At 32.4% G+C, this 24664-nt stretch overlaps 1 protein-coding gene across 1 annotated transcript; it reads right to left on the reverse strand.

Annotated features, from left to right (window-relative positions):
- LOC121985820 (sucrose nonfermenting 4-like protein) lies at window positions 1-24448 on the reverse strand. The gene is made up of 14 exons (XM_042539489.1): window positions 24252-24448; window positions 23657-24176; window positions 23062-23149; window positions 22566-22751; window positions 19105-19212; window positions 18960-19019; window positions 18199-18288; window positions 15172-15303; window positions 11564-11708; window positions 11299-11472; window positions 4263-4326; window positions 4052-4121; window positions 517-634; window positions 1-439 (listed from the first exon to the last, which is right to left on the reverse strand). The coding sequence occupies exons 2-14, from the start codon at window positions 23779-23781 to the stop codon at window positions 312-314; spliced, it is 1488 nt and encodes a 495-aa protein (XP_042395423.1). The 5' UTR covers window positions 23782-24176; window positions 24252-24448; the 3' UTR covers window positions 1-311.
- Window positions 24449-24664: the final 216 nt, after the last annotated feature.

Below are 24664 nucleotides of genomic sequence, written 5' to 3' on the forward strand. Positions count from 1 at the left end.
TAAGATAATGAATATAATGCTGTTTGACAATAACATTAATGGTTTTCCATTGTCTCATTCATGTGCTCAAGATATATATGTACGGTGAACCATTAGCATTGCACAATTGGAATGGAAAATAATTTTCAAGAGCGAGATCAAAACTAGTTCCTCTCATCTACAGATCTCGGTGCGGCCAATGAATAGGGGCCAGACTAAACAATGAGGCCTATTGAATCAAGAAACAATCAAGAGGAAAAGATAAACATCTGCGTGTAAATAATTTCATTAGTCTTTTCTAAATGCTGTGGGCTAAACAACTTTTGGCAGAGTTAAATGATCCGATGGATGGCTTCGTTCGCTTGTCGCATTCTGAACAAGAACCTGAATACATCACTCAGCGAAATTATGCCTTCCACATGGTTAGTTGCATCTTCTACAATAATCACACGCCGTACCCCTAGATCAATTGACAGGAATATTTCAAGCACAGTTCATAGGTTAGAATGAAGAATTCAGATTTTAGTGATTAAATACCAGGATTTGCCAATTGCTCCATTACTTTCTGCAGGGAATCTGAGCGGAGACACGTATGGAAATGCTGCCCAGTTAAAGATACATGAGATGAACTTGCGTTGTTTTTGAGCTGCAATGCCTGAAATTTGTGAAAAATGATTGTAAAATTTATTTGTCTAAGTGAGCTTAGTGACAGTTGAGAGCTAGACAATGATGTAACTTTACACTTGTTCAACAACCTAGTCCACACTGGCTGTGCCATGTGACAATTAAGATTTATATATTCACCACCTTTTGTACCAAGAGGCAAACTTAGACTATCAAGAACAATATAATTTGATATTCACAGAAGAGCTAAGTAGATAATGCAGAAACAGAAGAATAAACGGGGTTAACTTGAGGATACCAATGATACTAGTTCAAAGTGGACCGGTAATGGCGACCATGAATAGACTTGAGTGATAGATTGAATTATAATATGCTTAAGGTGCATCTTGGGGTCAAACAAGTGTTAAGGTAGAGTTCTTCAATTGAGGCAAGTATTCTTACATGTTTCTCTATGTCATTTACCTTGTTTATGATTTAAATTGAGCTTGTGAAATGACTTTTGAGATAGATTGTGTAAGTTTTCAAAAGGGGAAACTTAAATATCCTCAAATGATGAGTTTGGGGATACAAATAATGCTATTTGAGGCTATAGACGGGAATACAGTTGATTTCCTATTTTTGTTATATATAATCTTAAACTTGTAGATCCAATGTGGCTCAACTCTTCTTCAAGACCCCACATTAGCAGGAGTTTCTTGCACCCCATTATAATCTTAAACTTATCATGCTCTGGGAGATTTATACATGTAGGTGAAACACAGGCAGAGGGAGTTGTTTTCTCCATAACTCTTGTTTAGTGATAACTATTTTTAATTTACTTGTTCTATGTGATATTCTCATTCAATTGTCTCTTCAAAATTATGCCTTAGATAACTATTCCATAACAAACTAACCAACAATTGAAACTTTTAAAAGAGATAAAAACTTACGGTAGTCCCTCAAGAGAATATAAATCAGTCTAAGAAACACCTAGAATAAAATAATGTGTAATTACTTGTATCAAAATAGAGAAAGTGATAAGGCATGAAATCTGGCTTGGACCCCATGCTCCCAAGGGATTATGGTACATTAGTGCAATATGGGCATATTGGAGCAAATATCCTGACACAGCTGAGTGCAAGGGCTTTAAACCCATGCGTTATGTGAATCTTTTGACTATTTTTGTTGTCTATCACAAATAGAGTACTGATCCTTTCAAGTGAGATTATTTATGTGAGAGATTTATAGAAGTGGGTATTGTGTTTCACCAAAATCACAAGTTATAATAGTGAAACGGGAGAGCAAGTGATCAGATGCAAAATAATACAATGTGTTTTATTGTCATAGAGAATTTGGAGAATATAAATATCATGCATTTGTAAGTAGATGATAATGATGAATAAAGTGTTGTAGATAATGAGAATCTAAAAAGGAATATTTCTAAGTGCAAACACAATACCTCAACAGACATGCCTCCTGATTTTAAAAGATAAGCCAGTATGTGTATAACCAACAACAATCTTGACTTGAATACAAGATCCCTGGTATCAAGGATTGCTCTCGGCATAGCACTCTTAAGTTGGTTGTATCATATAAAGTACCAGCAATGTGCTACAGATTTCTCCATGTGGATAATATTATCATCATTGGTTCACAAATTCACCCGAGGTTTAACAAAGAACTATTATACACAGCATACAAATCTAGTTTTATAATGTTGAGGACCCTAGATGATTATACTTGAAAAAAGAAGTCAAATACTACCATATGACCACAAGTTATAAATTCCATTGGGCGGGAAATCCATCAACGGCAATCCAAATGATGATATGGCTTCCCATGGTCAAAGGTGAAAAATACTATTCCATATTAAGTATTGTATTGCCAATAATGAGTGACAAATCCCATAAAAGGATATTGTAATTTAAAATAATGCTATAAATACAGCTAAATGCAACGCTTGATACCCGTATCACATATGCAATTTTGATACCATTGATTCATATAGTAACTTGATCCCAGTATCAAACTACAGGTCCAGTGTCATATGCTTCTTACGTTAACTGAAAAAGTTTAAGATTATGATGCAACCAATCAAACTTTGTAATAAAAAATGCTAGGTAATTAGAAACAATCATCATCAAAACCGTAAATGTATTAATTATTTGGGATCAAATATAGAAATTGCATTCCAACGTTGAGCTCCATGCAATCCTATAATAGTAATGATCAATTTTTTTAATAACAATGACTAATGTTCCATGCACCTTCTAATCTTCCACTCTATTATATTCTGATATCTCTATGTTTTTTTGTTTTACCTATCTAGCAACTCCACACATTTTAGCATTCTCCTCTACTACAATAACTTTTTTATACATGTTGCTTCCTAATAGCGAATACTATAGTGGGTCATACTACAATCTTATAACCATTTGATCACTCATTCTTTACCCTATTAACGAACAATGGTATCTTCATCAGCATCCCATTGTCGAATAAGATAGTTAATAACAATATGTGCAAAAATTGAATGTAGCAAAGACAAGAACTTCAACAAAAGATAAAATAGCAACAATATTAATATTTATAACTAGCAATTTGTGTCATATCATGTTAATCATATCATTCATGTATAATAAACCTACATATATATATATCATGTTAATTTACTAACAAGTTATGGGGCATCAAAAGCAGTGAATATTTTCCAAATTAATTCACTGAATAATTAGGTCAAGTTATTTGACTTGTTTACTTCTTTGAGTTATCCTGTATAATTTTCGGTTCTCGATGGAAAAAAAAACATCTCCATGGAGAAAATTTCAAATAGCCAACCCTAAATAGTTGGGACTGACCTAGCTTGATGAGGATGACATTAGCAACCTATAGGGCAGTAAGGTGGTGAGTTACAAAATCATATACAAATTCATCTGCATGATGTCATTGGACAAAATAATTAACACATAGAGTACAAAGGCAGAATAGGATCAATTTTAGCCAACCTAAATAGTTAGAACTCATGACTGTAGTCGCGAGTATAAACTAGTCTGATCAGAATTTAAACCATGCACCTAACAATATGAGAAAAGTTGAGTAAGTGTTCATAATTCAAAATAATAATAGGTGAACAGATGGCAAGCCTCATACAAACTATCCAGCAGCAGGCTGTTTAGAACTGTGATCAATGTAACCTTAAACCTTAAGGATTAAAATTATATTATCACAACATAACCACATCTGTTCCAAAAATGAGATAAGATGTTCACTGTTCATGTGGGCAAATACAATAAGAAGATTATGGATGAAAAATAGATCTGACTACAAACCCAAGTAATGATTTGCCAAGTTCCAAAGCAAGGAGTGAAAATTCACATTGCAAGAGAAGTCTGAATTCATCTCAGATTAATATAATAATTCAGGCATTCCAAGGATAGAAGGAATTAATATAAGAAAGTTTCCACTTTACCTGGTAAATACTTGTTTCATCCAGGTGAATTCGTGCATAAACCTTGTCTTTAGCCAAAGATATGATGTCGCTGAAGTTGCAATATAGGACAAAACTTTTAATAGAGAAATTGGAAGATTGCAGGTGTATGAGATGTAATAAACTTGTATGTTAAGTATAAATTTTGGAATAAATTGAAAGAGTACAGCTGTATTGAGTTTGAATAGAATACCTTCTAGAGTATGTGTCCAACAAGCAGTCATTGTCATCAACTATTGGAATTGAACTAACTTGAGCTGCATATTGATTGGTGATGTAATATAAGCTAACTTGGTGATAATGAAGTTGAGAGAGAACTATTTAAGTGAGATAAATAAAGTAAAAGAGAAGAATTTGTGGATAAATAAATACATAAATTTCCTGAAATAAATACATTAAATATGAAAAAGAAGATGAATGAGATTTATTTGTGAATGAAGGCTTATAACAAAGCCTACTTATGATTTTTTTTTAATGATATTCATAAATATGTGCCAATTATTTAACATTGGCAAAACAATCAAGTAAGATTTTAAAAAATAAACTAAAAATAACAAACCAATTGAAAGAATCGGACCACAAAAATTAAAAGACAAACTTAAATGAAGTTGATGCATAGTTTTAATTCTTTAATATATAATTGTTAGGAAATTTCAGCAAGGTCAACTGACACCATCTTAGCTACCGTCCCTGCATGGTGATGAGAGGATATGTGAATTAATTCAAAAGAGTCAAGAATTTAGACTTTACAAACATGGCAGGAACAGGAGTGCAGCTTGAAAATAGAAAATTGATCTGATTATATTAAAATGATTATCACATTATGAAGGTTAAAATAACAGCTACATAAGATCATCAAAGCATATAAAAAGAGGAACAATAAAAAGAACAGAATTTGAAATATATTATTTTATTTTTTCAATTTGATTGAAGAACTTCAGCGTACATCCTAGTCAATCCTTTTGACAAATTATATGATGTTAAACCAAATTAGGAACATGACAAAGCTGGGTTTCAACGCAATAGCATAAAGAATATACAACAATAATAACCAAGTTTTATCCCACTAGGTGGAGTCGACTATATAGATCTTTTTACGACATTGAGTTCTATCTCCTACAATATCATCATGTATACTTAAATAAATTTTATCTTGTTTTATTGTTACTAATCAAATCTTTTATGATCTTTCTTTTCCTTGTTAGATGTGTGTGTTTATCATAGTTTCACATCGCCTGAAGCATTTATTGGTCCTCTAAGTACAATGCTCGTATCATCTTAAACGTCTCTCTCAGAATTTTCCCTCAATAGATGCAACTCCGACTTTATCTCTAATGCTCTCATTTTTTTATTCTGTCTATCCTCGTATGTCCACACGTCCAGTTTAACATTCTCATCTCTGCAACTCTCATCTTCTACTCATATGCTCGAGTCATAGCCCAACATTCAGCTTCATATAACATAGCAGGTCTAACTACAGTTTTATATAACTTTCCTTTAAGTTTTAGATGTACTTTAAGATCACATAAAACATCCAACACTCTTCTCCATTTCAACTATTTTGCTTGTATTTTATACAAGACATTTCTCTTAATCTCTCAATCGTTTTGCCAAAATGATCATAAATATTTAAAGCTCTTAGTTTTAAGTAACGCGTCATCTCCTATCTTAACAACTGTCTCATTACATCTAATATTATTAAACTTAAATTTCATATATTTTGTTTTTATTCTACTAATCCTAAAACTTTTCTCTTATAGTGTTTTCCACCCAGATTCTAATTTAGCATTTACTCCTTCACTTATTTCATCTACCAAAATAATATTATCTGCAAACAACATACACCACGATACTGTGCCTTGAATGGGTACAATGAGTTCATCCATAATTAGTGTAAAAAGATAGGAACTTAGAACTTATCCTTAATGTAACTTTAATTTTATTGGAAATAATTAAAAGTTTTTATTTTTAGTTTGGTCGTTATATCCTAATACATAACTTTAATTAGTTCAATATATGTTACACTAACATTTTTCTTTTCTAGAATTCTCCATATAATTTCTTCTAGTACTCTATCATAAGCTTTTTCTTAGTAATACCATATGCAGATCTTATTTTTATTGCCAAAATTTTCCAATTAGTTGTTCAAAAAGATGTATAACTTCTATTGTCTGTTGGTGTAATCAGGATTTTAATGTTTGACAATGTACCTAAGTCTGGTCAGTTTGACTAAGCGTTGATCCAAATAGGACTTAATATTTAGAAGAGATAACTCTAGTCAGGATGACTAACAAGGGAACCTCCTAATTGGAGGTTAGGCAAGGCAAAATCCAGGCAGGTTTGTAGGACCAGATGTTTGCAAGGGCAAATCCTAACGGGAGGTTAGGCAAGGCAAAGTTCAAACAGCTTTATAGGACCAGATGTCTAGCAAGGATAAGTCTTAACCAGAGGTTAGACAAGGCAAAGTCTAGGCAACTTTGTAGAACAGGATGTTTGGCAAGCGTAAGTCCAAGCAGGTCAAAGGTGACCGGATGCTTGGCAAAGGAAAATCCTGAGGAGTGAAGTCTGGGTGGTGGGATCCTAAGGAGTAAGCTTTAGGTGATAAAGCCTTGGATGCAGTTCAAGCATGAAGCCTAGTAGGTTGGGTAGACTTACAGGAGTGCGGCTTGATCCTAATGGATTAACCCTTAGGTGGTAGACTTGAAGGGACCTTCAAACAAAAGATAAGCCTAGTAGATCATGTAGACTTTCGGGAGTGCGGCTTGATCCTAAGGGATTGACCCTTAGGTGGTAGACTTAGAGGAGGGACCTCTAAGCAAAAAGTAAGCCTAATAGGTCGGTAGACTTACATATATGTGCTAGGTTGTTGTTTGTGTTTTGTAAGGTTGTTTTGCAGAAACTTGGAGCTCGAAGCAAAATAGAAAAAGGACAAATGCAAACGGATGAATCGGACTTGACTCAAGTTGAACTGGACCGAGGTCCAGTAGACCGAAACAGGGTTCGGTAGATCGACTGGGTTTGGTTCTAGATTGTTGAGTTATTTTAAATGTTGACATAGAAGTTGATGTGGAAAAAGATTAGGTTCAACTTAATGATTTGGATGAGGATAAGGATAAGTTAGATGATGTGGATAAAGATAAGACTTGATCCAAATATGACTTCATCCAGATAAGGACCTGATCCAACTTTATAAAAGAAGACGAAGGCTCTACATTCATGAACATCAATTCTCTACTCTACGGTATTCGACTTTGCACTCAAAAGACGACAAGGCTATGCTCATGCGACCGAGGAAGTGCTAGGAAGAGTGCGTGCACTCAAGAATTCCGGACGGATCAACAACACTATTTGTAATTTTCATTATAAGTTGTACTTTGTTTTATATCTCTTGTGCCTGTGCTTAAAGTGTAAGACGAGTTTCTCTGCCTCCGGAAACTTCCAAAAAGGAGACCACTAGTGGACGAGTGTCTCTCGTGATTAGGCCTTGGACGTACTAACAGTGGGGGATTAGGAACCAAGTAAATCCGCGAATCTTTTTTCCTGTTTTGTTTATTATTATTCCACTGCATACTAACTCTGATAGAAAGACGAATGAACGAAGAAATCAAAAAGAAAGACGATCGATATTCACTGCCTCTAACGACGTGCATCGATCCTATATTGTCGACCTTCCAAGTATGAACCCAAATTGATTTTCGGTGACCGTGATCTCCTTCCTTAATTTTTTTATTAGACTTTTATAAAATTTCAAGGTATGACTCATTAGTTTAACATCCCTATAATTTGCACAATTTTATATATCTCCCTTGTTTTTATATAAGAGAACTAGGGTATTTACCCTCTATTGATCAGACATTTTTTTAGTTTTTAATATCATGTCAAATAATTTCGTAAATCATTTAATACCTTGTTTCCCTAGGCACTTTCATACCTCTATCGGAATATCATCAGCCCAATGACTTTTCCAATATGCATCCCATTTAAAGCTTGTTCTACTTCTAAAGTTTTTAAAATTCTACAATAAGATTTTTAATTTTTATACTCATTTGATGTACTTTAATTACCTAAGCTAAATTGATCACCTAAATCTTCATTAAAAAGTTGATAAAAATATCACTTCCATCGCTCTTTTATTTCTCTATCGTTTAGTATTATTCTATTGCATTCATCTTTGATACATCTTATTTGGATAAGATCTCTTGTCTTCCTTTCTCTCACTTTAACTATTCTATAAATGTCTCTTTCCTCCTTTTTTATCCAATTTTTGATATAATCGTTCAAAAGTTTAATTCTTTGCTTCATTCATTACTTTCTTAGTCTCTTGCTTGGCTATTGGTATATTTTCTTAAATTTTTCTCGTTCTTACAAATATATAATTCTTTATAAGTTGTTTGTTTTCTATTTATTTTCTTTTATACTTTCTCATTCCACCATCAAAATTTCTTGCATAGTGGTGAATGTGCCTTTGACTCACTAAGTAAACTCTTAACTACTATTTTCAACTTTGATATCATCTTATCCCATGTCATATTAGGGTCCCTATATAATTCAGCTAATACTTCTACTCACACCTTCTCCTTAAATATATTTTGCTTCCCATCCTTTAATTTCCACCACTTAATTTTAGGAGTAGTATATATTTTCTTTCTATTGAAACTATGCTTGAGGCGTATATTCAATACTACTAACCTATGTTGGGTAGTTAAGCTTTCTCTTATAATCTTTACAAATTTTTCTATCCCTCTTCCTAACCATAAAAAAGTCAATTTGTGATTTATTATTCCCACTTTTGAACATGACCAAGTGTTCTCTTTTTTTTTTAAAAAAAAGTGTATTAACTAATATAAAGTTATATATTATCGCAAAATCCAATATAGTTTTCCCTTCTTCATTTCTCGTTCTAAACCCATAACCCTGATGTACCCTCTCATATTCTTCATTTTTTACTCCAGCAAGTTCATTTAGATCATCTTCTATTAAAATAATTTTATTTGACGGAATGTTTTGTAATATTTCATCTAGGACGTCCCAAAACCTTGATTTGGTAGTTTCATTTAATTCTACTTGCGTGCATATACATACTAATTACATTCATAATTTCTTTGATCACTATTATCTTAAAGGCTATAATTCTATCTTTTTTTCTAATTACTCCTACAACTTAATCTTTTAACGAACTATTTACAACAATACTCACTCAATTTCTTATTTTACTCTTTTCTATGTACCATAACTTAAAATTCAAGTTCTTTATTATCTTTGCCTTCTCGCCTACTCATTTTGTCTCTTGTACACACAAAATACTAATTCGTCTCCTGATCATCGCATATACTACCTCACTTGATTTACCAGTAAGAATTCCTATATTTCATGTTCCAAATCTTAGACCATTAGTTTTTCTATAATATTTGTTCTTATCCAACCTATGATATGAGAACTCTTTCCTATTTAACACTAGACTTGAGTTTTTATGGAGATGTAACGGTCCTTGTCGATACGTTATAGTTGGACCTTGCAACACGAACTCTTGCATATTTAGCACTACATCCGAGTTCTGGAGATGTAGCGATCCTTGCTGAGACGTTATAGTCGGACCCTGCAACATGTTCCTTCTAGTGGAAGGACCTAACATTAACATAATAGTTTAATGGATCTATTTATTAAACATATGTCATAGTTTAACGTCGATTGACAACTTAACGCAACCCTCCTTTATCTGGGCTTAGGACCGACGTTCGTCATGGGCGGAGTTTAGCATAAAGAATATATTTTCTTGAATTCAAGTGAACTAGAAAAAGTTCTCAAAACAACAACAAAGTTGAAAATTCTAGTTGCAGAACTTTATCTAATCACATGATAACAACAAACAATTTAACTTTAAACTTAATTTGCCCTTCCCAAAAATGACCACTAAAACTTCCAGTGGATACTATAGGCTGATGTAGGCAACCCTACATAGTATCAATTAGTACGATTAAGACAAAGGTCAATTCTTGGTAGCGAAATACTTGTCAGGTTCCTGCCCTCTCCCATGCAATGGTCACTATTTAAAAAAACAAAAAAATCACTCGTGATTTAACTTTCTACAAATGATTGTCACCCTAGTCGTGTGGGAAGCCCGGGGTCAGCATATGACCTTTTGCCATCAATCAATACAATTAAGACCGTTAAAACTTTTTATGAGGAATTATTCTGAATGGATTAACATAGTTTTGTTGATTAATACGATCAATTTGGAGTTCTCCTGCACTGATAAAGGAAGCTCCTAAAATTAGAAAATTTCAACAAGTGCACCTAATTTCAGAAATTCTGACAGACCACACCTTTCTCTTGCATTTTTTTTTCTTTTAGATACCCATAATACCCTTCTTAATCCAATTATCTGCTCATTCATAAGAGTCATCAAGGTGATATGGTCAAATCACCTTGATGGCCCTAAAGATGTCAAAATGCAACTAACATCATATCTAGAATAAATATCGCCTAAAATATGCTTTCATTTTACTTTTGTATTTAATGCAAAGAAAGAATGTCAAATAATTTAGTCAAATCACCTTAATGAACCTAACCATGTCAAAATGTAGAAATAAAACTATATTTGAAATCAACATCATCCTAGAATCACACCCATGCTCAGGTTTTTGTATTTTGTGCATGAGAAGGCAATAAAGGTGATTAGCTAAATCAGGTTGATGATTTGAAACAACTCATATAAAAATTTAAATATAACTCACTCTCACAAATCTAATGGTACCCTTATTTGTCCAGTGAAAACATTTAGACCCTCAAAAATATCTAAAAAGAAAAACATTAGCATTTACAACATCAATGCGATTTTGGGTATCTAAAAGGAAAAAAAACAAGAGAAAATGTGCCCTTTGGCATATTTAAAACCATGTCAAAATGCAGCATTTATTGTACCCACACATTAGAAACAAACATACTGAAATAGAACATCATTTTGTATGTGTGGAGGCGGTGAGAAAGGAGATTAAGACTTTGTTCATCCTCATGATCAATTACTATAATTTCTTATTAAAGACTAAGAGGAGTAACAAACTGGGAACATATGATATATATTCTTCAACTTGAGAGGGAGGATAAAATGGTACTTGTGTAGTATATAAAAGTTGAGATAGTTCTTTGGCTATCAACTTGACCTAACTTAATCCAACACTAAAAAATTTACCTTGCACCATTAACAAACTTAATCAAAGACTTGAGTTTACCTTGCACCAACAATGTTAAAGCACGACTTAGTGATTCATTCGGTTTCAACTTTACCAGCTCATTCCCATTTGATTCACCAACTCTTGAAACCCATGTGCCCAAAGGAATAGTACATATTGCTTGTTGCAAAATGGGCACTGAATTAGAAAATTGCCTAAAATGCCTGCAGATACCTGAAATTTTAAGACAAATTTTGATGAGAAAGCATCAGTTACTTGTCATTAAGGAAAACTATCCTGGTAGTTAATAAATTTTAAAACTTACATCTTAATATTCCTGAAAGGGATGCAAGATGAAGCAAATGTGGGAAGGAATCCTCTTGCAACAATGAATGAACTATTGGAATTGTAGCGATGCGATTTTGCAATATTTTCAGTGCTACTTCTTTCAATGAATCATAAGGCCCAGCCTAATACCAGAGAAGACATTCACTGATGGTGATCTCAAAATTTGAATGGTGAAAACCAGTTGTACTTACATTGATAACATATCTAAATTAATGATAAATACATTTATATATGAATTGAAACAAGCAAGACACAAAGAACAACTTGGAGGACTAAAATTCAGAGTAGAAAAAAGTCAAATGTGTAATGATAAAATGAACAACTCTGACAAGCAACCAAGACATCTAAATAGATTGGTGAAACAAAAATCAGGCATAATCATGAAAGGAAGGGTGATGCAAACAAGGAAAAGAAGCATTGGTTTGAATTTTGATTTGGTTGACAATTGTTTTATTTAAGATAACATGTAGTTTGGTTTGTCTAAGTTTGGCTGGAGTATTTTTAAGTTGGTACTAGTTTAATGTGCATTCTTAGCTCAGTAGGAGTTTTTTTTTACTTGATAAGAATTTATTAGAACCATTATACTTCTCAATTAGTGGTATCTCTTTCCTTATGTAATTGATATCGAGTATATAAAAAACTATTATGTCTATATGTATTTTTAAAATTTTTTATAAATATGATTTCCTCTTCAACTTGGTATTTGAGATTTTTTCTTTGTGTGAGATAGTTATCCCATTCTTCATAAATTTCATCCCAATTCTCTGTCATTTGAGGATTTGATTTGGTGTGACATCAATTTAGTATCAGAACATTTTTGCACCATATCAATGAGCGACAGAAAATAAAGTCTAGAAAAAATTATGCCATAAACATGATTGTCATAAGTTTCCTAAAAGCGAAGAAAAAACTACCGATGGGCAATATATCTTGTTTGCATATGGATGATGTTAGTGTGTTAGGTTTTGAATGAAAAAAATCAAAGCATATTCAGGTAGGCTAACTTGATGGAACATCTTTTACAAACATCAGATTCCTATAGAATAAATACTGATATAGTTTTTCACTTAACACAATAAGGCAAGAAACTGAAAAACAGAAAGCCAGAAAGAATAACAATGAGAATTTGGCACTAGATTATAGCAGAGAATTACACAATCCTTCAACAAAAGTACACTATCGTATATATCTGATTAAATAATCAGAAAAAACAAATTCAAGGAACCTATTTCAGTTGTGCATACAATTAGCCAAGATGGATGCACATGAAATTTAAAATAAATAAAAGTTTTAAATATCTTAAACAAGGTTTAAAATATTAAACCATCTATCTTCAACCGTTCCAGATTTCAATAACGTATCATGTCATGCTGACACGGTTTTGATACTTAGTTAATTAAATTATTAATAACATAATTAATTTTACTTAATTTAAATTATAATTTTAAATTAATTTTTATTGCAATTAATTATTTAGTTAATAATTAATTAGATTGCTATATGTTTATTTTTGTTGATTAATTTGGTTACCTTAGTTTTTAAATTAAAAATGTTTGTAACCATTTAGTTTTAATTTTTATCTATAATTACTCAAATGCATACTTCTATTAATTTATACTTATAATCTATTCAACTTTTTGCCAAAACACAGAAATGAGCAACACTTATAAATTTAACATGGTTTACTTTCAAATTTTGTAACATTGAAGCAATTTTAGATTGGTCCGTCAATCTTCATTATTGATGTAATTTTGTTAGAAATAAATAAAATTATGTGAAATTATTTATGAGCATCTGATAAAAACTTTTGAGCATTAAATATCAAATTATTTTATATTTGGTATAATGAAACCCTAAATAAAAACTATTGGTTGTGGTGAAATGATTTTAAATCCTATCACTTAATTTTAATTTGATTTTGTTTGTTGTACATAGTTATTATGATTGCTTCAGTTAAGCGATATGAAACTACAATAAATATGAACATGAAACGAGGAAGACCAAAAAGACTTAATTAACAACTATAAATTAAATAAAATTTATTTAAATATAAATGATGATATAGCAGAGAATAGAGCCCAATGAAATAGGAGGATCCATGTAGCCAACCGCACCTAGTTGGATAAACTTGGTGGCTGTTGAACATAGTTACAATTATTAGAGTGAACAAAAAATAAAGTTATTCAAAGTTTTTCAAATTTCAAGACCTAACATATTATATGTCAAATTGAAACAAAAATTTTAATTTTGTAATTAAATTTAATAAATTTTATCATAATGATTTTTTTTTTAAAAATAATATATAAAACTTAATTACTGAATTAAATTTAAAATTTTCAGATTTAATTTTTTTTTGATAAAATCACATTTTAATTTGAAAATAGAGTTTTTTTTCAAAAAATAACATGCAGGTCTACTACAATCATAATGTAATATTCCAATAAAACAGATTTTAAAAAATGAAATATATATATATATATATATATATACACATATATATATTATTTATTTAAATAAATTTTTATTTATTTGAAACTATTGTTTTTTTTGCTTGTTTAGTCTTTTCCACTTTACAAAAGTTAGTACATGAAAAATTCTTCACCCATGTTAAATACCAATTATTATCTTATTTAGATTTTTATATTTTAAATTATCTTTAAAATCTTTTAGATAACTAATTAAGCTAAATGAAATTAATATTTTGAAATCTGTATTGGAGTGTAAGTTGATTTAAGGTTAAATAGAACTTATTAAACAGGAAGATTTATTTTGGTTTATTCAAAAAATAAACCAAGTTTATATATAGGATAATCTGATTCCATCATATTTAATTAGGCTAGTCATATTTTTATGAGGCTAGGAATTCTTTAATTATTAAATTAGCTATATTTTTTTCTCCCGTTCCTACATATAGGCATCCCACCTGTAGCTGTCTGCTGCTCACGGCCACCCACAACCGCCTTCAGGTGGGCACCAAAGAAATAATAGAGGTGTGCCAAAAAAAACAGATAAATAGAAGCAACAAAGTGAGATTTTAGATAGGGAAGAACGGTAACAAATGAAATAAAAAGAGTGATAAAAATAATCAAATTTCTCAAAGCATTCAGCGACCACAATCTCTCCTATTTCTGTTGCAATCTCAAACTGTATAGATCAGTGTTATATTTATGTTCATGAAGGCTCCCATGTGCTAAGGCCTAAGCACTAGCCATATAATGATTATGATTATATAAAATGTGATCTAATGGAATTTTTAAGAAATTGTAAAGATGTTAGGTTTTCAGCCTTCAGATATAAAAATTAAGTTAGAAACTAAAAGTACTTTCATCTTTTTCTCCACATAAGTTCATGAAAAGAAGATACTTATGAATAGGAATAAAATAGTCTCACTGTGCTTGTAGAATAGTCAGAAACTTCATTTAAAAATTGAAAATAAAATGTCTCTCGGTAATGAACTAACTATTTCAGGTTAGTTTAAGAACACCTGTTGCAATCAGAGGAAGCTACATTTTAGAACTAAAAAAACAACTATCACACCAAGTCAGAAAGAACAAATAATAGAAAAAAAGCAGCCAGAAAAGTTACATGGATTAGCTGTCTCTGAGTAGGTCCATGCAAAACCATTTGGCTCGATAACTGTTGCTTTGCATCTTTCCAGGCAGAAATAGTATGTGTCTCGAGCTCTTCCTCTGTCAAATTTGAAGCATGACTACTTAACTGCGAAAAATTAAAAAAAATGAAGTAAAGAAACATCAAAATGCAAATGTTAATTGGTACACTTTAAAATTCTGAAGCTATTGTCTGAGGATTAAATTTGCGAGAATGCCACGTGGGATATGTACATTGGTTTCATGATGCAGATCCTGTTTAAACATTGAATTTTTATCAAAAAAAAAAAAATCTGCGACAATAATAATAATAAATAATAAATCGAATCAATAAAATACTAAATTTATTTTTTAATAAAACTTTTAAATAAACAAAATAAATCAAACCAAATTGTCAAAATAAGATTTGGGCATTGAGTTGAAGTCAAATTGGGTTTGGATTGTGGTTTGAAATCTCGTTCCATGCTTAGCGAAATTATCAAAACGTATTGTTCTGGTAAATCACCAAAACTCAATATCATTCGGCACCAAGGTTTAAAATTCAAGGCGTGCAGTAATTTTGGTCTTTGATAGGAAAGATATTATTCTAGTATCACGACGCTTTAATGCATGGTGCCGATGACAGATTGGAAGTTGAAGGAGATGAAACAAAGGAAGGATACATTATTTGTGTTGAGTGGTGTTGAGTTTTGGTAATTTACCAGAATGATATGTTTCGACTGTTTCGCAATATAGTACAAATTTAAAACTTGCTCGATACAGATTGCTTTCTATGTTTCATCTCCTTCTTCAACTTCAATCCATTTACTACCGTCATGCATCAAAACATTGGCACGATACCGAAATAGTATCATTCCAACCACATATTGAAACTTCGACAAGGCTCAAGATTTTGAACCTCGGTTGGATTGACGCGTTAGGTAGGCATGGAAATTAGGGTTACATGGATTTAAAGTAGGGGTTAATTTGGACTTGTTTTGGCCAATTTTTGGCTGAACCAAAAATTTTTAAGTGGAGGCTTAGAATGATTAGTAAATTTTTTTGAGGAGTTGGAGATAATTTTGCCTCTCCTCTCTTTCTATATGGTGATTTCTCTCCCACACATCTTCTTCCTCCTCCACACACAACACGCTGGCCTTTCTCCTTGACACCTAACCCTCCTTCCTCCTCTTTCCCTCTTCTTCCAGCACCAGCAACCTGACCGGCCACTGCTCCCCTCCTCTATGCACCACGGGCAACATCCCTCTCTCTTCCTCTCCTCTCTCATTCTCATCCTCATCCTCACAGCCTCCGCTGCTGCTGCAACTGCTGTTGTTGTTTCCAACTATGAAACCATCCACCTTTGCAAGATTGTGTATTCTGCATCTCCACCTCTACTTTTTCAATTTTATATTTGGAAATATTTTTCTTACTTATCACAGATCTAGTTTCCTGTTTCCAACTAAATATCCTCATTATACAACCATGATCAGAATTCCTTTAAATGGCAAGATCCTACTTTTAGAGCCATTCATGATTGTCTATCTCTTGTTAACAAATTTACTGTAGCACAACTCTATGGTGCTCCATGGCAATACGAGCATCCCATATCCTAGCAGCTCAACTGGTGCACACGGTCATTATATCCCAAATAAATAAATATATAAAACAAATTCATTCTTTGATAAAAAATGCATGCATTGGATGGATTTAGAATTGTCATGTCAAAGTTCTCAAATATTTGTCTTTCCTTCACTTTTTTTTTTTGCATCTAACATATTAATATAAAAAAAAATATTTATCAATGAGCTGGAAAATATATGAATTGAGAAACTAGCAATACAAGAAATTACCAATATAAGTTCAACCCACTCCATAAATTTTGGTCAATGCAAAATAAAAAGTAATGACTACTAAATGTGTTCGAGTCTTTGAGGTGAAAAAGACTCAAAAAGTAAAACAATGTCTTAAAGACGAAATGACGGATAAAATATTTTAAAAGAAGATACCCTATGGAATGCTAAGTCTATGAATCCATCCATCCCAAAAAGATGTTACTTCTACACATCTAGTAGAGAATCGAAAAAAATCTCCCAGTGGAATCTAAGATTAAAATACAGATCCTATCCCACTGCAGGCCCTTAGCTCCTCTTCATCTTTTATTCACATATTGTTTCATCAGCATGGTGATAGCTTGTATACAAAAATGTGTGTCCTTAATTCATCATAATCCTGGGCAAGAGTTCTTCAGCATTGGATAACAGGAGTATCATTCAGGACTTCTGGTAACGACTATAACTTTTTAATTGTTGTTAAAACAAATAGAAAAATCACAAATGAAAGAGATACAGAAAACATTGTTCCCCTTTTTTTTCCTTCTTTTGGAGAAGACTATTTAGATGCCACATCTTCTTTTTATTTATTAAAATGCCTGACCTTTTTCCTTCTACTATTTTCATTATTGATTCAGAGAAGTGTGTATTGGTAGAAAAATGTACTGACTAATTACGCACTGATACAAAGTCGAATCACATCTTTATGGTGTATCAAAAATCAGTGCATGAGGAAGTAATAGTGACAGAACAGAAGAAAAACTACATAGAAAGAGCATTTGAAAGAAAAAGGTGACAGATGATTTTATCATTCCAATATATATATATATATATAACAAATCAATTATAAGATATTTTGAACCTGAGGAACTCGGTTCTCAAGGAGCCAACAACAGATTACAAACTAGAATCTACATTTTGCCACAGCAATAGACAAATGTTCTATTAGTCAATCTAACAGCCAATACTAATCTACACAAAAATAGAAAATCAGATAGACCAATCCAACCAGAGAGATTTAATCAATATTCCAATATGAACTGATGTCATTTATGAACCCTAAACAAGTGAAAAAAGATGCTGCGAAGAAAAAAAATCCTACAAGTCTTGTACTTAATTTCAACAAGAAGCAGCTCCACTTAGATAAGAGAAAAAATTAAAATCCTGATTTGTCAATATTCAACTCTACCTACCTCTTTTAGAATTAATATAAAATCCAACGGACTGAGCACTCCCACAAATTCTCTACTGCAAGTATCCACTAAGGGAGCAACAGGAATACCCTGACAAACATACAGTTTGAAGGAAAAAATGCATCAGTAATTGAACATCCAATGAGTAATAAGCAAATCTATCACAGAAAAAATGTTCATAGTTCCACAAAAGAAGCTCTATACACATTGTGTCCATGATAAAAAAAAAGGGCAGCCCGGTGCACGAAGCTCCCGCCATGCAGGTCCCAGGGAAGGATCCATTGTACGCAGTCTTACCCTGCTTTTTGCAAGAGGTTGTTTCAAGGATTCGAACCCGTGACCGTCACATGGCAACAACTTTACCATTGCGTCAAGGCTCCCCTTCTAATTTGATCACATGCCTTACATTGTGTCCATGATATAAAAGCAAATTCTAGTAATTTGAACTCCAAAGCGTGAAACCAAATGGTTGTCCCTGTTTTTCTGTTAAACTGATTAGTTATATACATGAATCCAGTTTACTTATCTTCTGAGTGAGGTGGAATATACACACTCCTATGAATTATATCTCTAAATTAAATTTCTCTCAAACCTTTGTGATGGATTCAGGCAACAATAAACCATTGACTTACTGGAGATAATGTTTCCTCATTAATTAATTGATTTCTCTATTATATGAATATAATCAAATGAGAAAGAAAAATATAGTCATGAATAAAACTATAGCTTGAAAATGTTTCCACATCTACAGAGGATACTACCTGCTCATAAAGGATATGGAATGCTTGCTTTACTGGCAAACTGACTTCAAGAGCTATAACCTGCAGAATATTATGGTTACTGAATCAAGGAGTGGATAGTGTACTAATTTTGTTCACCATAGAAGGGAATAGTATAATAGTATACCTTCCCTGAATCAGGAAGCAACTCATAAGCAGCACAAGTGGACAAGAATTCAGATATGCGATCACAAGATATTCCAATATCAGCCTCTGAAATCCTCAAATTTGACACCTGCAAGGAAGTATCTGTGCATGAAATGGTTGGTCTAAGGAATGGGATTTGATCATCAAAAAAAAAAAAAAAGATTTGCATAGAATTAGGTACCTCTTTCACTAGACTCATATCTACTAAGGATATTTATTCTTCCTGATTAATGTAATTATACCTGTTTAAGCATATTTTGAATTTTTTCCTAGCATGCACCTGTATTCTACATGTATCTCTTCTTTCTACTATAAAATGCATGGTTTTTAAAAAGAGAAGCAAGTAGTTTGCAATCAAGTTACCAAGTGGTGCATATGCATCTTAGGAGAAATATAACCAGCATTACACTTTCAAAATATAATTTAAATAATAATTAAGAGATTACTCAAATAGCATACAAGTTTCTGTTGTCTACATGCCCAAAAAAAAAACTTTCACAAATAATCATTCCTTTGTATTAATTAGTTATTACATCCTTTCTTTTTAGTCAAAGAAGCTCTTTCTCATTCTATTGTTTTTTACCATGGTCATAAATACGTATCAAGATAGAATGGTCAAAAAAATCTTTGTAGCATTGTATCAGATAGGTAGAATTGGAAACCAGAATTGGTAGGCAAGTAACAATACAGAAAAGGATAAAATTATTCCATAAATGAGATTACGAATGATATTAAAAAATATTAAGAATTAGGCATTTTTTTTGTATCACTAAATGCGAAATTACTAATAATTTCTAATGGAAAAAATAAAAATATAAACTATAAATAATATAATTAATTAAATTTGATTAATAGAATAAATAAATCAGCATAATATCAAGTATTTGAAATCACTGCTAAAATTTTATTATTATTTGACAAAATCATTTAATAACTTGTTCTATCTATCACAATATGAATAATGAATAATTAACCTTTATTATAAAGAATAACTAAATAAATCCATATTATTAATATGAGATAAATTCATTTTATTGTTTGCCTCGCTTTTCATTTTGCATCAATATGCCCCCATAGTTTAAAAATAGAAAGGAAATCCCTTGCCTTAACACTTTACTTCTCCCGTGGAAACAATGATTTCCTGAGCCCATGAGCTTGAAAACAAACTAAACAAATTGAAGTTTAAATGGATTAATTAATCAAATAGAATGAGATTAGGATTTTGCTCTATAGAAATGTGTTCCTTTTATTTGAAATGTTACTTATCACCTATAGCAAGGAAATGAGTTGTTTACAACTATGGTGTTCTTCTATTGGAGATCGTTAATGGACCATGCAATAAAAAAATGCCATGCAACCAATTGATATGGCAATAGGAAAAAAAGAAGGAAGAAGATAGGGCATCCCTTTCACACATACTGCGTGTGAGGAACCGAGTTGTTTTTTGATTCTAGCTCATTTGAGAAAAGATTATGATGAGTACTAAAGTAGTTTGAGAAGAAGAAAGTTGAAACTTGGAAAGGTTTAAGAAATACACACAAAAATTAAACAAGGAATATAAACTGAAATCACAATTTTACCTTTTCGAACTCTCACCTAGCCTTGTCGCATGTGTTGCACATAAATAAATAGGTCCTTTTCATTAGTATTGATGGAAGAGGGATATTTTATTTATATTTTGCAGACTATAGAAGTAAAATTTAATATTCTAAAATATAGGGAACAAAATGAAAAAATAAATAAGTCAACTAGAGGGTGGGCAAAATGAAATTTTCACTAATAATATCTATATTTTTCAATAAAAATCTAATATTCTTTAATGTTCCATGTTATAGGATTTAGTTGGATCCTTATTACATTTGAATCAGGTTTTATTCAAATAGAAATTTTTTAGGGATTTTGCTCGTGATCAACGGTAACAAAGAGATGGGCAAAATGTCATGTAGTGAAATACAAGTAGTGGCAAGCAAGAATGAACAAGTGAACTTTGAACTAATTGTCAATCTACAGATATGCCAAGGCTAAGAAATATGAGCGAGGAAGACTCACTCCTCATGAAAATTTGTCAAATTCGGAGCTGTATAGATTTTCAAAATCATCCTAATTTGACAAGTTTCAACTAATATTGTCCATTTTTTACTCTTGATTTGACCAAACTTAATGGTTCCAACCCTTTTTTAGTGAAATCTAAATCATTTCTAGCTGATTTCTTTATAACTCTAGTACTTCTATACAATATTAATCATTATAAGATGCCTGATATATCAGAAAAAAAATTGAATAGATCTTTGCCATCTATGTTAATCATTATAAGATGCTCGATAATTCAGGAAAAATTGAATAGATCTTCACCAATAACCAACTTAGGGCTATATCTGAGAACACAAAATATTTTGACAACCATGACATTTTATACTTGGATTAAACTAAACCTAAACTAGAACAACCATCTTCTTGTCAACTTTATTCCTGAAGATATTAAATTTCAATAAATTTCTTTTATATATATATAGCTTGATGTATGTGAGTCATTGCATATGTATACGAGGACTTGTGCAACTGCATAAAACACTTTTTAAAATAATGGTAAATTGTTATTCATTTAAGAAACTTCCGTCTATCACTTAGTAGCAACTTGTATTGCCTAAGTAATATATCAGACGTAAAAGGTTCGACTATGAAGTTAAAATCTTGTAAAGCAATATATCACTCTTAAACGGAGATGACAAAAGAATTGCAACTCTATCATCTGCATTATCCCCTTTCATCTATTTTACATGTTAGATACAATCCTCTGATCTTGTATCAACGATTATGTTATAATATAACTCCACTATTGTTGCTTTTATTATTGATTCAGTACCTATTCAAAATTTGACTAGGAAACGCATGATAGTCATAGGATAGGAGACAGAAGGTAGTTAGGTCCACTAACTCATACATTATAACTTGCATGAGCACTGTTAAAGTTGTCTATTTATATCGTTTAACAAGAGCGAGTTAGGTCCTAGAAAACATCAAGACTGGTATGTAGTTGGATAGTGCAAATTGTCAAGTGTTGCACTTGTTGCCTGATAGGAATAGGTAGAAGTTCAATACCAATCATACAAAGGTCACTGCGGGCAATAAAGACACTGATATAGATGGTATAGCCGTATAGGGCATGATAAAAATAACAGAATATAATATGAATGATAGAAAGCCCAGTAATTATCATCTTTTCTCTACTCTCACATTCTCTTGAGGGGCTTATAGATCACCTCAAGATTTGCAGAACTTGCTTGAGGCATCAGTACTTCCATAAAATTTTCTCATGGCTTTTGTGATGCCAAGATAAATATGCTTATTCTCTAAAATCTACTGGAATACAGAGACCTCAGGATGCATAAATTTATTCTTGATGTAATAGTCAGAGTACTAATCATGTGATAGTGGACTTACCACAATTGGGGAGTTCTCATGGTCCACATCCATGTTCATTCTATTACCAGAAACCTCTGGATGCAAAAGAGCACGTACAGGATTAGCTTCTTGATTAAGAATAAGAGTGTTAACTATTCCATAAGCACTCATCACATGAGGCTGTTGTTCATCATGCCGCCATACACCATCAACAAAGAACATATACTGCCCATAAAGGTAATAAAGATGTGAGTTAAATGCACAAATTGAAAGAGAATCTCATGCACCTAAAGATTGGCATTTACATAGACTTAATCATGCACCGATAACCAAAGCAGCATAAAATTTAATGTTGTGCGACACATTTAAACTAATCAACATCAAAGAATCAGTTACACATGGTAAACTATTTGTTTTTCTTATCAAGGCGCATGCAAATCATACATATCTGAGACCAGAAAAGAAACATTTACTCTTCAAAAGAAGAAATACATTACAAATCACTGAGTCATAAGAACAATAAACTCATACTGACCTGATGAATGCCAGGTGATAAGCTGCACATAACCTGAAATACAGTAGAATCTCCCTCCACAGGGGCCATTTCTACCTGTTCAGTCCACCTGTGATGAAAATTAAAAATGATAAAATAGAAAGTAATGCCTAAATTTCTATATATGATAAAGTTCTATACTTATCATTTTGTGTTACAAAATTTTGCAAAAAAAATTGGAAACTATATATGCATGCAGATGTGCATCAATAAATGCATCAGTTTAGCGGTCCTGGTCATATAATTCTAGTTCATTATGATTAGTGACAATATCACTTCACAATCCACACTCTTGAGAATTCATAGAATAAACAAAGGGGGTATTTAAACAGAAAGTAAATGGTTCATAGAAATCAAGATTAGTATGTTCAAAGAAAGAATTTGTTTACTGCTTAAGATAGAGATGTAGATCGCTACATGATCGAGCACATTGTTCAGAATCTTTTTAGCAAAATTTAAAAAACTGATCAATGGAATAACTTCTGATTTCTTATTTTCTACGATTTTCACAACACAAATAATCAGAAGAAAATATTAGAAGAAAAAAAAAAGTAGTGTTCAAGAGGAAGGAGCTCACCTTGTAAACGAGCCAATCACAGAAACCCTATTCCCACCGTAACGCCAAACAAAGCTCCATGGAATTCGCACGCTACCAGAAATCCCACCTGCATCTTGTGTACAGTCGGTTCCAGCAGGAAACATCCGTCCAAGACTTTCAGAAAACACTGTCTAGTTAAAGATGCCTCGAATAATCTCAAGTAAAGTTATCACCCAAGTAAACCCGCCTCAACCTCCATTGCTTCTCTTCTACAAGAAACATCATGGATACAGCAAGAAGCAAATATATACTCCATCGAAATCAAAACCTCGAATTTATTTCTTCTGTGACAGGTGCCTCCAATATCACATGGCCAGTAAGTCACGGAGTTAGCTTTTGCCCACCGATTTGCCAAAGAACGACCATAAATGCGCAGTTTTGTTCGCTTTAAATCCAGGGAACCAGAAATGACAAAATCCCTCAATTTGAACGACACCTCGAGAAAACTATAGATATATATATAAATATATACAGGTATGGAGTAAACCGGACGCCAGACCTGCAATTTTCTAACAAGTGAACAAAAATCCAGAATCCCTCAACGAATTCAACCACAGTTTTTGTCGGAACTAACCTAGAAACCCTAATTTCCCGTCAGAATAAAAACTTAACCACCAAAACAGATCAACAACAACAACAACCAAATCAAGGCTTCCCACGGGAGCAAGCAGGGGCGGCTGAGACGAACGCTTTCATCAATCGCTCGGAGCAGCGGAGGAAGGAAAAAAAACAGACGTAGGAAAGAGAATAATGACGAAGATTATATTCCACTTCTGGAATTTGTTATTTATTTATCTTTATCCGGATTTTAAAAAAGTTAAGTAGAATGGTAAAGCGGAGGAGTAGCGAGCACGTCGGAGTGATCTGGACCGCAATGATCAGAACATACGGCGGATATTGCATCTCCAATCATGCCCGCCGTAGTTTTCCCTTCTATTAAACCCGTCTCTTACGTGGCAGAATCCGAGTGGTCATCCGGCTGTGTTA

Source organism: Zingiber officinale, chromosome 5B, assembly GCF_018446385.1.
Source record: "Zingiber officinale cultivar Zhangliang chromosome 5B, Zo_v1.1, whole genome shotgun sequence".
NCBI lineage: Eukaryota > Viridiplantae > Streptophyta > Magnoliopsida > Zingiberales > Zingiberaceae > Zingiber > Zingiber officinale.

What these genes read in the sequence shown, in the direction of transcription:
- LOC121985820 (XM_042539489.1), bottom strand. Translation starts at nt 23,781, where the DNA reads ATGTTTCCTGCTGGAACCGACTGTACACAAGATGCAGGTGGGATTTCT. An exon ending in ATGAGAACTCCCCAATTGTG is followed by an intron (nt 19,213 to 22,565) that starts GTAAGTCCACTA and finishes ACTTCCTTGCAG; the next exon opens with GTGTCAAATTTGAGGATTTC. An exon ending in TTTAACATTGTTGGTGCAAG is followed by an intron (nt 4,327 to 11,298) that starts GTAAACTCAAGT and finishes ATCAATATGCAG; the next exon opens with CTCAAGTTAGTTCAATTCCA.